Source organism: Nicotiana sylvestris, chromosome 4, assembly GCF_000393655.2.
Source record: "Nicotiana sylvestris chromosome 4, ASM39365v2, whole genome shotgun sequence".
Lineage (NCBI taxonomy): Eukaryota > Viridiplantae > Streptophyta > Magnoliopsida > Solanales > Solanaceae > Nicotiana > Nicotiana sylvestris.
This window is the reverse complement of record NC_091060.1, coordinates 102,541,324-102,558,977: the sequence shown is the minus strand read 5'-3', so window position 1 is coordinate 102,558,977 and position 17,654 is coordinate 102,541,324. Positions and strand designations below refer to the sequence as shown.

General features: G+C 34.6%; 1 protein-coding gene across 1 annotated transcript; it reads left to right on the top strand.

Moving 5' to 3' along the window:
- Positions 1-10,045: 10,045 nt before the first annotated feature.
- LOC104243458 (uncharacterized) lies at positions 10,046-17,450 on the top strand. Its single transcript, XM_009798646.2, has 4 exons — positions 10,046-10,278; positions 11,858-11,990; positions 14,630-14,700; positions 16,701-17,450. Exons 1-4 carry the CDS (start codon positions 10,087-10,089, stop codon positions 17,280-17,282), a joined length of 978 nt encoding a protein of 325 aa, XP_009796948.1. The 5' UTR covers positions 10,046-10,086; the 3' UTR covers positions 17,283-17,450.
- Positions 17,451-17,654: the final 204 nt, after the last annotated feature.

The following is a 17,654-nucleotide window of genomic DNA, read 5'->3' as shown; positions in this document are numbered from 1 at the left end:
ATAGTCCTCTCAAATATCAATTGGGAAAGGGACGTTAGTGCTCATTTTAGAGAGAAAAATATTGTGTAATGTAATTCTTCTTCCCTTTGGTTCCTCTTAGGATAAATAATCGTGGGCATTGCAATTTTTTTTAAATCTTTTGGTAAATCTCCCATGCGATCTTATACACACATGAGATTTGAAAATAAAATGCAAGAGATTTTCAAAATCATATTCTTCTTTTAAAATTGTAAAGGATTATTGAGCCATTTCTCCTGATTTCAAATTCCTATTTAATTGTTCATAATACTATTCCATTTATGCAAATAAAAGTAATAAAAGCACTATCTTAATTTGCATAGTTAGATTTGGCTTTGTAGTGTAGCAAATATTTGTTTATTTACAACAAGACCTTTTCTCACATGAGATCAATAGAAAATAACACATAAGATCGATTAAGATTTTTGTAAGGTCATTTTTTACAATTTAAATATGGAAATAAGAGATCTCATTTTCTCGCAAATAAAAATACTACACTTGTGAATACTTAATTAATATTTTCGGAAGATAGTATTTAATTAATTATCAAATTATCAATTGTATATTTTTAAGTGCATGAATAGAGAGTAAAGGGTAACCGTCTTTGGCAAGGAAAACAATATAATAAAAAGGGTAAAACCAAAGAGATTGATCCATTTAGTTAATTACATAAATGATCAAAATTTTGATTAAATTGCATATATACTTGATTGTATCATAACTAATTGAGCAATCAAATCACCATGAAATTTGTCCCCTAAATTAATACTCTTATGTATTATACCATCAAGTTTCTTTAGTCTTCTTTTTCCTTCCATGAATTAAATGCTTGTGTTGACAGGAAAAAATTAGGAGAAATTACAAAAAGAAAATGATAAACATGAAGTTCCAAAACGAGGGATTTATATAGGTTTACCCAAAAAAGAAAAGAGAAGATCAGAAGGCCAAACACCACGAAAAGGAAATAAAAGAGCATATAAATGGATGTAAAAACATCAAATAAATAGACAATTACAGGAAGGGGGATTAGAACGTTTCTACAGCATACGTGGATAAATTTTTATGAATTCTCTATTCTGCCAAAACTTATATCTCGTAGATCTTAGTATTTAGGCAGAATAGCCTAAATGGCACATATATTTGTGTCATTTTGTCTTCCCGGTCCTTACATTTAATAAGGTTTCATCCAGACACCCGAACTCAGTTAAAATATGTAGTTTAAACCCCTCTGACCGTTGACTGAACTTATGTGTCATTCATTTGGCTGAGTCAGAAAAATTCATTGTTACACGCTCTAAAAAGGAGAGTGGATATCCTATCGTAACCCCGTTTTCCCTGGCCTTATGAATATCTTGAAATTTTGGGGGATTGTTCCATGATTAAAAACAATAAAAATTTATTTATTCTTCTCCCTTTTTAGCAACCAAAATTCTAAATCTTTTTCAACTATCTGTAACCAATACATAAAAAAAATATAATCTTTATAGATAATTTTGAACATAAATTTGGAAAAAACAATTGAATCGAAGTGAAAATTTTGGAGAAGAAGACTTAAAATTTTGTGCGGATGATTTGTATGAGATGAAATCTGAAGTGGAGATTTCTCTCCTTTGTCCCTTTGATTGGTGACCACCACTGATTCCCAACAAGTGTTTCTTGATTAAGTGAAATTTTGGGGTGCGAAAATAGATGCTTACTTGGGGTTTGTTTCAGTCGACGAGAAAGAGATGAAAGATGAGAGAAGTAAGAACAGTGGAGAGGAGTTGGAGGCGATGTGTCGTCGGTGACCCTTTCCGATCTACTCCGCTGGTGGTGTAGCAGCTGTCTCAGGCGATGAAAGTTTTCTTTTGTCGTTTCTGAGTCAATGGATAGAGGAGAGCAAGTAAAAGATTACTGGTGTGGTGTTAGATTTGGCAAGGTAAGCTTTTCCAGTGAGATTTTCGGCGAGAGATTTTGGGGTGGAGACATCAACGAGAAAGAAGGGAACGATGTGCAAATATTTTTATTTTTTTCCTTTTCTTTTTTTTTTTCTTTTTTTCATTCTTATCTTGGTCTCCTTTTCAATCTAAAAGGTGCACTTTTCTGAACTTTATATTCTAAAAAGAAGAGGGATTTTTCCTGATTTTCCCAATTACTTTTTCCCTTAGGTGTATTAAGTCGATGATGTGGCATTGATTTATCTGATGTGAACATGATATTTTCTCCACGTCAGGCGAGTGACCAACACGTTACGCCGAAGGGGTTTAAAATACATGTTTTGACTGAGTTCAGGTGTCTGGATGAAACTTCATTAAATACAGGGGTTGAAATGACAAAATGGCACAAGTATATGTGTCATTTAGGCTATTCTGCCTAGTATTTAATTTGTTGTTTTATGTTATACCGTCAATATTGTAACAGAAACTTAGAATAACCTTAAAAATGAGTTGCCTTTTAATCCGGGAAGAATCCCTTGCATGGCCAAGGAGAGAAGAATTGCAAGTGATCTTAATAATACTCCATCAATTATCATCTACTTTTATATTGATTTTTAATATAGGTGATCCATGTAATATGAGAGGAAAAAATATTGATAACCTTTACCCTACTGGAGGAGCAAGAATTTTTTTTAATAAGGGTTAAAATATAATAAAGTAAATCTATAATGAAGCTAAGACGTGTCAATATCTACTATATATACATAATAAAATATTTTTTTACCTAGTTATAATGAATGGGTGTCAATGACACCACTTAAATACATGTGACTCTTTATCCCCAAGGCTGCGACATACCCATTTTCCTCCATAGACCAAGAAAGGAAAAGAAAAAAAACTACACATAAACCACAAGGAGGATAAAATAAAAATAAAAAACAACTATATGCTTTCCATATAGAAAAAAAACACTAAACTCTCTATCTAGTGTTCTTATTATGAAAGATAGTAATAATATAGCCCTTGCTCCAGCAATTTGAAAGATTTCTTGTATGAGACCAAGGATGGCACCAATGTTCAATGAAGACAACATATATAGAATGTACTGCTTTGGTTGCACTATTTCAACGGTTGTAATTATTGCTCGAAATTTTAACAATACTCCCCGCGTAATTAGATGATAGAACAACCGAGGATATTAGTATCACGAATTTAAAAAATGCTAATAAGCAATTTTTGTTTAACTCCTCGCAATCTGCAGTGATAAAAATAATTTGTTGCATTAATAAGGAATATGAATCATTGGAGTGTAAGTGGAACTTGAGTTTCTGAATGAAAAATATTAAGTAATCTTACCGCACATGGCAAAATTTAGAAGTTACTATATATTTAGAAGTGCATTTATTAGTGAACAGATATTTTAATTCTAATTAATCTATTAATATTCAATATCTTATATACAGACGCTTAAAAATGACTTAACACTTGGATGATACTTTCTTCAAAAGACAAACTCAAACCCTATTTTTCTAAACATTGATTTCAACACCCGCAATAATTTCTAAAAAGATAAAGTCAAAACCAATCATAGCAAAAAGAATTTCTAATCTAGGTTCCCATGTGTTGGGAAAAATAGACCCGCAAAAATAATATTCACGGTATTAGTAATAAACGCAGAACATTAAGTTATGGTTAAATCAGCAAGAATAGAAATGCAGCAATAATGACACCAAGATTTTACATGGAAACCCTTCTGAATAAGGAAAAAACTACGGCCAAGAAGAGCAATTGATATCACTATAGCGAGGAATTTTACACTGTGTAGTAACGAGTAAAAATACTCCTAAGACTACTATACCCTCAAAAAAAATAAACACTCTTTTATTTTTTCCACTTCACTACAATATCTCTCACACTCTATTTTTCTTCACAAACTACTTTCTTATAGTTTATAGAATACCTTGCTCTCTCACTTTTCTCTTTTTGTTGGTGTGTAGAAATGAGAGTTAAAGCTCTCCTTTTATTGCCAAAACCTCACTCTCTAAAGCCTACAATATTTGACAATTTGCACACCCTTTTCATAATTTCAACAAGGTTGACTACCAAACCAAACCAAGTCAATAAAATTGGCTACCAAATCATACCAATTCAACAAGGTTGGCTACCAAACCAAACCAAGTCAACAAAATTGGCTACCAAATCATTTGAATGAGATGGACACCATATCAATCTCCCCCTCTGGTCTCATTCATCTAGAGGAGGTAGCACTGTCTTCTAGTCTGAGTGCATGCCGACAAGTTCTTTGCATAACTCGAACTTCTCTCTTGGTACCACCTTGGTCAACATATCTTTCACATATAGCAAGAGGATGATAAAATCATCATCAGAAAATCTTTGTACAAATACACAGTGATCTGAAGAAGCCTTCTTGTAGCCTTGCTTCCCCATAACAGACTCAAACTTCTTGTACCACTGTCTAGGAGCTTGCTTCAATCCATATAGACTCTTCTTAAGTTTGCATACAAAATTTTCTTTACCTTTTGCCTTGAAGCCCTCAGGTTGTTCAATATAGATCTCCTCTTATAAGTCACCGTGAAGAAAAGTAGTCTTCACATTCATCTGCTCAATCTCCAAATCAAGACTAGCAGTCAAACCAAGAATTGTCCGAATGGAGGACACTTTCACGACAGGAGAAAATATTTCGTCAAAGTCAATACCTTTCCTTTGACCAAATCCCTTGACAACCAATCTAGCTTTGTATCTGGGTTCAAACTATGTTCTTCGGCTTTAACTTTGAACACCCACTTATTTTTCAAAGCTCTCATGCCCTTAGGTAATTTCACCAACTCATAAGTATGGTTCTCATGCAAAGATTTCATCTCATCTTGCATGGCTTCAATCCATTGATTCTTATGCTCATCCTCTATTGCCTCCGCATAACATTTAGGTTCTCCCCCATCAGTGAGTAATACATACTCATTGGGTGAATAACGGGAGGAAGGAGTACGAGGTCTAGAAGACCTCTTGAGTGGAATATCTAACTCGTCCACAGCTTCGTGAGTAGGAGCATCTGCCTCATCAATATTAGCATTGTTATTACCATCACCATCAATATGCTGATCTGGAATATGGTTCTGGGCATCACCATCATCATTGAGCCCACCAACGTCATCCGCATTTGTATAAAGAATTTGATCAAGATTAACTAAACCTTCAGAACTTGGAGATTTTAGCTTCTCGGCTTTGTTAATATCTTCAATGGTTTGATCTTTCACGAAGATAACATCATGGCTTCTCACGACCTTCTTCTCAATTGGATCATATATCCTGTAACCAAACTCATCAAAGCCATAACCAATGAAGATGCATTGCCTTGTCTTAGCATTTAATTTTGATCTCTCATCTTTAGGCACATGTACAAAAGCTTTGCAACCAAACACTTTCAAGTGGTCATAGGAAACATCCTTGTCATATCAAACTCTATTTGGAACATCACTTTGCAAAGCAACCACAAGGGATAGATTAATAACGCGGTGGTCAACAAAGCCTCACCCAAAAGGAATTCAGCAACTTTGCTTCACAAAAGAAACATCTGACTCTTTCCATCAAGGTCCTGTTCATTCTTTCTGCTAAACCATTAAGCTGAGGAGTCTTAGGAGGAGTCTTCTGGTGTCTGATACCCTGTTGCTTGCAGTATTCGTCAAACAGTCCACAATATTCACCACTGTTATCAGTACGAATACACTTCAGCTTCTTTCCAGTTTCTCTTTCAACTGAAGCCTGAAACTGCTTAAAGACACCCAACACTTGGTCTTTAGTCTTCAAGATGTAGACCCAAAGTTTCCTTGAATAATCATCAATAAAGGTAGCAAAATAAAGTGCACCACCCAAAGTCCTTGTCTTCATTGGACCACATAAATCTGAATGCACCAAATCAAGCAATTCTGTCTTTCTTAAAGGAGGATGAGACTGGAAAGAAACTCTTTTTTGTTTTCCAGCCAAGCAGTGCTCACATTTTTCTAATTTTGCACTTTTAAAATTTGACAACAATTTTTTCTTGTCTAGAACATTTAGTTCTTTCTCGCTAATGTGGCTAAGCCTCTTATGCCATAACCGTTGAAGAGTTATTGCTCTCAACGGCATTCACCATATCAACATAGGTAGAGGCCGTAGTCCAGTATAGACCATGACATTTTTTCCCACGAGCCACAATCATGGAACCCTTAGTGAGCTTCCACTTTACAGCACCATTGGTACTGACATATCCCTCATCATCTAAAACACCAACAGAGATTAAGTGCAAACGAACATCAGGTGCATGTTTTACTTTGTTTAAAACTAGTTTAGTTTCAATACTAGTTTCCAAATAAATCGTTCCAATACCATCCACCCTAGATACAGTCGCATTACCCATACTCAAAGTTCCAAAGTCACCCTGAGTATATGATGAGAAAAATTCCTTCCTTGATGTCACATGAGATGCGACACCACTGTCCACAACCCAGCTTGACTCATCACAAGCAATATTTATTAGATCCGTATCAAGGACGGTAACAAGATCTTCTGTAGTGATGGTGGCCACATGATTGCCATCTTCTTTTTGTTCTTCCTTGTCTCTATTATCCTTTTTCAAAATCCGGCAGGACTTCTTTATGTGCCCTTTTTTCCTGCAATGATAGAACTTAATATCTTTAAGTCTGCTTCTGGATTTGCTTCTATTATGTTCTCTATTTTGAGAACCCCGATTCTTGCTTCTCCCCCTATAGTCAGTCACCAAAACATCTGATGAGGAGGAACCTTGAGATTTTCTTCTCATCTCTTCATTTAAAAGGCTGTTCTTGGCAAGATCCATAGAGATCACACCATCCGGAGCAAAATTTGATAATGAAGTTCTAAGAATTTCCCAAGAATCTGGCAGAGAACCAAGTAGAAACAGGCCTTGAATTTCTTTATCAAATTTAATGTCCATAGCAGATAACTAGTTCATGATCCCCTGAAAATTATTCAGATGATCTGTCATCGCGGAACCATCATGGTATTTTAAATCCAACATCTGCTTTATTAGAAACATCTTGTTGTTTCCAGTTTTCTGAGCATACAAACTTTCAAGGTGCTCCCATAGGGTCCGAGCATGTGTCTCCCCAGAAATATGGTTTAAAACATTGTCATCAATCCACTGTCTAATAAAGCCGCAAACTTGCCTGTGTAACAGATTTCACTCCTCGTCTGATTTATTATCAGCCTTTATAGTGGCGAAGACATGTTGATGAAAATTCTTGACATAAAATAAATCTTCCATTTTGCCCTTCCAAATGGCATAGTTTGTGTCATTCAAAGTAACTATTCTACTAGTGTTGGCTTCCATCGTTTATCACAAATACAAATACTATTTATTAGGAGACCAAAGTAATTCTTTTCTAATGTGGAAGTTCAGACTGTGCTGCAACCACAGAGCATACTCAGACAGAACCTTGGCTCTCATACCACTTGTTGGAAAAAATAGACCCGCAAAAATAATATTCACGGTATTAGTGATAAATGCAGAACACTAAGTTATGGTTAAATCAGCAAGAATAGAAATGCAGCAATAATGACACCAAGATTTTACGTGGAAACCCTTTTGAATAAGGGAAAAACCACGGCCAAGAAGAGCAACTGATATCACTATAGCGAGGAATTTTACACTGTGTAGTAACGAGTAAAAATACTCCTAAGACTACTATACCCTCAAAAGAAATAAACATTCTTTTGCTTTTTCCACCTCACTACAATATCTCTCACACTCTATTTTTCTTCACAAACTATTTTCTTATAGTTTATGGAATACCTTGCTGTCTCTCTTTTCTCTCTTTGTTGGTGTGTAGAAATGAGAGTTAAAACTCTCCTTTTATTGCCAAAACCTCACTCTCCAAAGCCTACAATATTTGACAATTTGTACACCCTTTTCACAATTTCAACAAGGTTGGCTACCAAACCAAATCAAGTCAATAAAATTGGTTACCAAATCATACCAATTCAACAAGGTTGGCTACCAAACCAAACCAAGTCAACAAAATTGGCTACCAAATCATTTGAATGAGATGGACACTATATCACACTGCAACTTATATTTAGGATTAATTCCAGTGTTGAAACATAGTCGTATACTCCATCTAACAATTTTTTTTCTTATTTTACTTAATACAAACACAATTGATTAAGCTTTATTAACTCATTGTCCCATAATGTTGCTCCTAACATCATTTGGAAGTAACATCTACAGATATAATTAATGTGTCTTTGCAATTGGTCATTCATATTGAATATACTAGATATTTCTTTTTTCTAACAGAAAATGCGCTAGGAAAGATAAGTATCTTTGGGAATTTTCATTAGCCAAGTTGATTTTATTATCAACAACAACAACAATATCCCAATATAATCCCACAAGTGAGGTCTGGGGATGGTAGTATATACGCAGACCTTACCTCTACCCCGAGGGGCAGAGAGACTGTTTCACATAACAAGTTGATTTTATTATCACCAAACCAAGTTGATTTTATTATCACATAACAAAATACCATTTGCACATGATGTTCAAAGTATGTCGCTCTTTTTAAAATTTTAAGAAATACACAACACCACTCCTTAATAATAAGAAGAGCTAAAGCAGGATGCAACATGCCCTCTACAGATAAATCATTTATTTTTGAAGAATCACCAAATTTTGTCAGTACTTTTTTGCAAAGGGACCAAACTGGAGACACTCGTACTAGGAAGACAACATGCTTGCTGCAAGAACAACTGGAGGACCTGGATCAACACACTTTTGATATCCATTTCAACGATCTGAGCACGGCTGCTTCTAGTGGCAACACTGTAATGGCTAATTATAATAACATAGATAGTAATTTGTAATAGTCATCTATCAACCAACTATAGTACAGATGCATACGCATCACCCTCTCTGCAGTCACTCTACTTATGTTTAATGCAATGTTATCTTTCTCACCAAAAAAATAAAATAAGAAGAGGTGTAAACTTCTTCTTTTTAGTGAATAACCAGATCACATGAGTGAAGGCGAAGTTAATGATGTGTGGCTATAATTTCATAGTTTCGGACATTATTCGCCTAGCGTTTTATATGCTTTAATGATAAATTATATTTTATTCGCGCGTAATGGAGTCTATTTTATGTGTAGGTGAATTGGAGATGAAAGTAGAGCAAAAGGGATACTAAAACGTTGTGCTCGAGAACAGTGAAAAAGAGAGGCCAGGCAAAGGCCAACTCAACTAGGCTTTAGCCTGGCGAGGCCAGCCAAAGGCCAGGCTGAGGCTGGCGACGCCAGGCCTGGGGCCAGGTCCAGTCGGAATTTTGAAAACTTATTTCGTCTCCTGGTTTGACTAGGACTTGGCCTACACGTTTAGATCTTTTCCTACATATATAAATAGACCTAAAAACGTCACTTTGGACACAATTTAGACCGAGAAGAAGGGACTCTCGCTCTGTTTCAATCAAGAACAATCAAAATCACGTTTTCTTTTTATTCACATTAAAGTTTTCTAGCTAGTTTTCACCTAAAATTCAAGAAATTTTAATTTACTGGAGCCTAAAGAATACACCCATTTGTTTTTACTTAGATCTAATGAGATGTTCTTTTCTCTGTTTAAAATATACTAATTGGTGTCGTTTAGGAGATTCTATGGAGGAAGTGTAATGTTTATTTGCAATAAAAGAGTGACGGAGAAATAAAAAATGAAAGCGGGGGCAGTAAACATTTCTTCGTTTTATTACTTTATGGTTAAAAAATTATCACTTAATTAATGAACAAGCAAATCTAACCTTTAAAAGTTCTTTTTGTCCACGTGGCATTTTTCAAGAGGATTATTGCCCAGTACTGGAGCAGAGCCTATCCCGTTAATTAGTATATCAATATTTTGATATACAATTTGTACCCTATCAGTTAATCTTCACGACCAAATATGAAATAAATATAATTTCAAATCCACATGGGGAATATATTATTAATCCCAGTAAAAAACTATCCATGTGAATAACTTAATGGTTGAGTTACCAAATGTGACTCTTTTAAATAAAAAAAAAGTTGTCAAACTAAAAATTGGATGATCTCAGCAGATTATTGGCCTTTCGTTCTCAAACTCGGGCACCCAAATGGAGCGAAAGGACACAGTTCATTTTCCTGTCCCCTTCTCGCACACTCAAAAACCTCAATTGGGATTGTACCCGTACATTCTCTTCCCTTTACTTGAGCTCAACTGTGGTATCTGTTTCCAAGATTTTTCTCTGTTGTTGTTCTGCTTCCTGACTTCCCCATTCATTCTTGAAGCTGGGCTGGAATATAAGGTATAATTCATGAATTTTAACTATTGATTGATAGATGATTTTCTTACTTATTTGTTTCGGAGCTGTAGGTGTTTTCTTGGTGGATTGTCCAATTGACATCTGTAAATTATTATGATTCATCTGAACCCTTTATGCCTGGGAACTCAATTTATTGTGGATGTTACTCTCTATTCTAGGGTTAGTTGTTTCAGTAAAAGTGGCTTTTGATAGTGGGTCGATGAATATGAAATTGGTGGGGTGAAATGAAAACAAGATTTAATCTTGGTTATGTATCTCGAATACTGAAAAAAATAAAGTACCTAAAGTGGTAATAGTTAGTGAAATAATAAGAGTTAGACAAATGGTTGAAGTAAGTACATATCTAACAGTCCAATAGTGGAAGTCTTTGTAATACTTTGAACCATTCATGAACAATAACGTTTACTCATGTTTGTGTAACAAGTGGTTATGAAAACTGTTGGAAAGCAAGTCTGGCTGATAGATGGAAAAAATAATTAATAAGAGAAAATAAATAAATTTCACAAGATAAGACAAAGCAAGATTTGGCGTGGTTTGACAATTTTTGCCTACTCCACAATCACACAGAGAATAGTTTTTATTGCTGAAGGGTAAAGAAGAAATTGTGATGAGATGATTTGCAAATGAGGGTCAGACCTATATATAGGTTTCAGAATACGCCGATGATATAATCGATACACTAATAGGAACAATATTCAAAGATGAATTCTCTCTGACAAGCTATTTCACATTTTTTCTTCTTCTAGTAGACATTGCAAAAGTTATCACTTGCCTAACTTTTCCACTTTTTTCTCTGTCCTTTTTCATTTTTTCTTTTCTTTCTTTGTACGTGGTTTGTTCCTATCAATTTCTCTCTCAAACCCATGTATCCAAGAAAAAAAATACAATTCTCTAGTGTGACACGCTTATATTATTAGTCCTAAAGCCAACTGAGGCAATACATAGCTTCAACTTATTAACACCAACTACTTTGGTCAACATGTTGGCAGGGTTCTTCGATTCTCTGTACGTTCCTTCACTTATCAACACCCGGATATGATGATACCTTAGTTAGATGTGCATCGATCTTGCATGAATCACTGATTCTTGGAACGATGAATTGCACTTTGACTATCACTGAGTTCATAGTAGTCCTGTTCTTTACCCAATTATTTCAGAAAGTTGTTGAGCCAAATCATCTCTTTTCCAACTTTTGTACTTATCATACATACAAAAGGTGCTTAGCAGATTCAATCATGATGGAAAGACCAAAAATACCCCGCTAGGAAGTAACTTAATCTGTCTGAGGAGCTATAACCAAAGATAGATGAAGAAAGAAAGTACATGTCTAAAGTACTATATGCTTCAACAATAGGAAGTTTGATGTATGTTATGGTATATACTAGGCTTGACATATAGCCCATGCAGTTGGAGTTATCAATAGATACATGTCAGGCCCAGAAAAAGAGCATTGGGAATGTGTAAAATGGACTTTTGCGATACCTTAAAGGCATCTCAAGTAATGCACTTTGTTTTAAAATGACCAATATTATCTTACAAGAATTTTCTGATGCAAACTTAGGGGGTGATCTGGAAAGGGAACAAAGACAAGTGTTTCTCAGTCAAGGGGGCTTACAAGCTTCTATGCAATCCTGGACAACAACAATGCTTCCATGCTTCTGGCCTTGGAGACTTTATTAGAGTTGTTAGTCCTTGTAAGAAGAATCTTGGACAGATTTAAATATGTCTCTTCCTTTTTTTGTAATGTGATTTCCAAATTCCAACACAAGCTTTGTGTTGATGAATATACTGTTACCTTTATTAAAAAAATAACTTAAGGGGTGATCTGGATAGTCAGAAAAGTACTACAGACTATGCGTTCACCTAGGGTGGTACTGCTGGTAGTTGGATGTCCAGACTTCAAAAAGGTATTGCTCTATCTACCACTTAAAGTAGAATACATGGTAATCTTAGAAGATGAAAAAGAGATCATTTGGCTCAAGAACTTTCTGAAATAGTTGGGGAAAGAATAGGACGACTGTGAACTCTTCAGTAATAGTTAAAGTGCAATTCGTCTTGCCAAGAATTTAATATTTCACGCAAGATCAGAAAGGATCATCATATCCTATAGTTGATAAGTGAAGGAACTCTTTCCCTGCAGAAGTACAAGGATAAAATACTCCCGCCGACATGTTGACCAAAGTAGTCATTGTTGATAAGCTAAAGCTATGTATTGTCTCAATTGTCCTTCAAGACTAATATTGTGAAGGTATCACATTAGAGAATAATAATTCTTTTTCTTTAATGTACATGTGATTGCAGGGCACAAATCCGGTACAAATTTAAAAGTAAGAAAAGAAAGAAAGAAATTGAAAAGAGAAAAAGGGCAAACACAATAGGCAAGTGATGACTTTGCAATGTCTGCAAAGAAGAAAAAATAATGTGAAGTAGTTTGTCAGGTGAGAGACTTTATCTCTAAATTTCATTCCTATGACATATGCGATTACATCAACGAGTATTCTAGAACCTATAAATATGTCTATGCCCCTCATTTACGGATCATCTCATCCCAATTTATTCTTTTCTCTTCAACAATAAAACCTATTCTCTATGTGGTCGTAGAGTAGGCAAAAATTGTCGAACCACGTAAATCTTGTCGTGTCTTGTGGAATTTATTAATTTTCTCTTTTAATAATTTTTCTTCTATTAGCCTGACACGCTTCTCTTTGTAATAATCTAAACCATTCATGAACACTACAATGAAAATGACTAAAACATTTACTAATATATAATTAAGTATATGTACAGGAGCTACCAAGCTGGATTTAGGTAGAATGTAGCGTACTGATTACGAACAAGAAGCAATACCAAGGAAATGGTGATTAAGTTTGAGTTCTTTGACATGGGCCTACGTGAAAAAAAAAGAGTTGTCAGAACCTTATGGTCAATGTTATCAAAGGCAAAAAGCACAAAAAAAACTCTTAGGTCGTTTGGGGCTTTAAGCGGCGCATATAAAGCGTGAACTTTAATGAAGAAAGGCTCAAATGGAGAAAATTACAAAAATGTGTGGGTAGTCCAACAGTAATAATAATACACATGAATAACAAATATATGGACAAATAAATTGAATAAAATTACGATAAAGTGAAATATCAATTGTATAGTGTCGCCTCTTCAGGATTCGTTCATTGGCTAGGAAAAGTATGTCTTAGAGCCTTAATGACAACACTGAAGGGCATGCTAAGCGAAACGAAGCAGAGCGCTCAACATGTTTTGCGTCGCTTAAGCGCTTTAAGCATGCATTTGACAACACTGCTTATGCTGTGAGAGGATGAGTGTGATGCGTAGCATCAAGTTAAAACTCATGTTTGTGTAACGAGTGGTTTTCAAAACAAGAGAGAAAATGGAGGAATTGGCATATCTTGACTACAAGTAAGAGGATAGTTTGTTGCTGTACACTATGAAGAGGGTTAATTCTATGATGGTTGGGGTCCAGGGGTAATCATGTTGCAAAGAATTGTCTCCGGAATGTGCAGAAGAAACAGATTCTGTATCTTAGGCCTCTTGATTTTTTAAAAGCACCAGATAATGGGTGGTGCCAGAATTACCATGCTACCGTGATGGTTTGACTTTTTCTCATGAAACTTTTTGGAATTTTTTTTTTTACAGGGGGAGGGGGGCTTAAGTTACTTGTCAAGCAAATGCACTAGTTGTTTTATACACTATAAGGGACCTTATCGATCAATATATATGTCTATAAATATGATGGATCGCTATTTTACATGATGAAAATTCCAAGTTCTGTGTGCATTTCTGTTGTATCATGTCCTTACATATTGCTACCTTTGCGTTATTTGAGGCTCCAAGAAGTCTTTAGTCTCGGTTCCCCTACACCTGATCATTTTCGGATAATGAAGGATTTAATAACCATTCCTCAAAGGATTTAATAACCAAATTCTCGTATTTGATCCTTGATCTATGCATTAACTGAAAATGGAGGATATTGAACCTCTTAGTAAGCTAGTATTGGAGGATTAGTTCGGTAAGTTCTCATCCTCATGGTATAATATGGAGCTGCTCCTACTAGTATAAATAACAGAGAGATGGTTATTGTTATGGGATCCACCCACTGAGGATTTTAGCTTTGCGATCTTATGTTCGCTAGGAAATTAGTTAGTGTGACAGATTCTAATATTGGTGTCTAGAGTTTTATTTTCGCATTTGTCCATTTATTCATTTTGTTATTATCATTACTACCATTGTTGTTTTTGTCGTCATCGTCGTTGTTATTTAGATTTGCCTCATTAATGATAAGATCGATTAACTATTTCTCACGCTATGCTTTATGGTGCAGGGATGCTAGGAAAATCATTTGCTTCTCCTTTGCTGACCTTTAACTCCGTATCATGCTTCTCCTCTCCTGGTGTAAGTATAACTTCTGCCTTACATTTTTCTTTTCTTTTGCATTTTGGTAGAAACCATTGAGTGGTTAGTTTCGTTTCAAGGGTTAGAAATTGTGGTATTTAATCTCAATATCCCTGAGTTAATGCTGGGGCTACTAGACTCCAAATTACCATGTTATCTCCTTCGTGATTTATTATTATTATTTTTTTATTTCTGTTTTATTTTATGTGACTATGCTTAATAGATACAGAGTATGAGATGTTACAATATCAGTTGAAAAGTGGATAGAGAAAACATCACAAGAATTCTGAAAGTTGTATAGAGTAATAGTATGAATGGAACAATCAATGGTGTGGTCAATAAAGTGGATGAAAATTAGCGGGTAACCAGTGTTCAAATTTTAGCGAAGACAGAAAAGGAATAATTGAGGTGCACCCAATGGCCTGGACACCACTGTTACAAAAGAAAAAGTATAAATGAAATGGTGTCAAATTATTTGAAACAATCAAATGGAAAAGGCGTCATTTAAGTTAGAAAAGAGAATATTTTTACAGTCGAACCTCTCTATAACAACATCCTTATATAACAACCATTCACTGTAAAAGCCAAGTTATTCTCAAAACTGATTTTTTAAGTTATATTTTACCTCTCTATAACATCTTTTTACCAATAACAACAACATCAATATTTATAGCAGAACGTTCTTTGTAAAATTACCTCTCTATAACAACCATTTAGAATCTTTAAGATTACTAATAATAATTCTAAAAATATGCACACAATCTTTTCCATTTAACAAAGTTTCTATCTTGCATAAGATTTGAAGATTTGCACATGATATCTTTTCCATTGGACAAATTCCAAAAAATATTTAGATATAAAATTTAACTGTTAAGCTCTTAGATTGTCTTCAAGGAAAAGTTATTAGATACTTTTTTGCTGAAATTTTGATACGAATCTTCGCCAGTTCAAGCATTATATCGCTAATAATAGAATAAAATCTACGAAAAAGCTACAATTACAAAATTCTTCCATCAATCTTGAAAAAATTTATTTTTTTAGCTAGCTTTAAAATGTCCTCCTTAGAGTTTAAATCTGTATGCTTTTAGTTATGAATTTATTAATAATGTAATAGCTTTTTTCAATATTTAACTAGTGAAATATGCATATCTTTTGAGATTTTAAATTTAAATAATTTTATTATCTTTATATGTAATATTAAAAAAGGAAAAATAATTGATTTTTTGGATAACTTTTATCGATAACAACCAAAAAATATTTAAACATCGAATGTTGTTATAAGTTTATAACAATCATTCACTATAAAAGCCAAAAAATATTGGAACAAACGAGGATGTTATAGAGAGGGTTGACTGTATTTCATTTTTAAATGTATTGGTTAATAACTAATTTTATCTTTGTTATTCTCTTGGTACTTGTGTATTTGCAGACTCTATAAAATTGCAATGTTAAAAAATCTTCAGCTAGTCTATGATGGTGAATGCCTATATCATCTCTGATGTTACAAAATCTAGGGGAAGGAAAGCGCAGTTCTCTGACATGCTTTTAGGTCTGGAAAAAGCTCAAAAAAGAAGAATAGATATAGGACTTTCATATAGTTGACCCCAACTAGTTTGAGACCAAGATATAGTTGATTGATGGATCAATTGATGCTTTTAGATTTGAAATCTTGGAAAGGCTGCATACTTTTAAGTTGAAAAAGAATTCATAACCTCGCATTTTGAAACAAGTGTGTGTCAGATTCTGCCTAAGCAAGATCCATAGAAAGATGGTGAACGTTAATTTAACTCCTTGTGAGATGATGATTTTCCGAAGAATGGTTATTTGAGGATATTGATATAGCTGATCCAACTAGTTTGGGATTGAGGAGTGGTTGTTTTATTGTTGTTTTTGATAAATTACAAAATCATTCATTTCTTCCGTGTTTGTTCAGTCTTTAATATCAGCCCAATATACTCTCTGGTGAAACTAGCTCATAATACCTTTTTCTTACTCAACAGTGTGATTCTGGCTCAATAGCAGCAAACAATCTAGTAGGGTGGTATGTAAATTGCTCGAATAACTTTACATCAAATGTCACCAAAGGATCTTGGACATCTGATAATCTGCCCAAGAAATGGAAGTTGCATTCAACAGCTACTGACAATATAGAATTAACTGAAGAAGAGAAGAAAACATGGAATGATAGCAGAGAAGCTCTGTCTGCATTCAAATTTAGCCCTGAGGAGGAAGACAAAATCTTAGGAAAAGCATTTGGCCAGATACATTCGCCTTATTGGTATGAAGAACGGAAGAAAGAGGTTCCAAGACTTGAAGTTGTGAATGAGATATTGGATTATCTAAGGAGCTTAAGCCTTACCGATGATGATCTTACTAAACTTCTTAAGAAATTCCCAGAAGTTCTTGGATGTAGCCTTGAAGATGAAATGAAAAACAATGTGGAAATCTTGGCGAAACAATGGGGGATTGAAGGTAAAACTCTGACAAAAGTGCTGCTTCGAAATCCAAAAGTTTTAGGCTACAACGTCGATTGCAAAGGTGATTGTGTGGCTAAATGCACTCGTTGTTGGGCTCGGTTCTAACTGTATTCTTCTTGTTTCTTTCTCATCCTTTTTACTTTATGTATAATGAATGTCTCACACAGAATCATTCTTCAAACCTTGTATCTAATTATAGATGATGAGGATAATGATTCAGCGGTAAAGCTGTTATCCTGCATCATAGGGTTCTAAGATTAGATTTTCACCAAATCTTTATGTTGTCGTAAACTTAAAATATTAAATATAATGAGCAACACCACCCACCCCGTTCCCCTGGGAAAAGGGAAAAGGAAGAACTTCTAATTAAGTGCAGGTGGATCTTTCTTGGCTACAACGAAAAAGTTGTTAATTACTGTAGTCAGGTACTAGTATTCATTTCTGGTGATGTGATTATCAATTAACTATGGAGACATA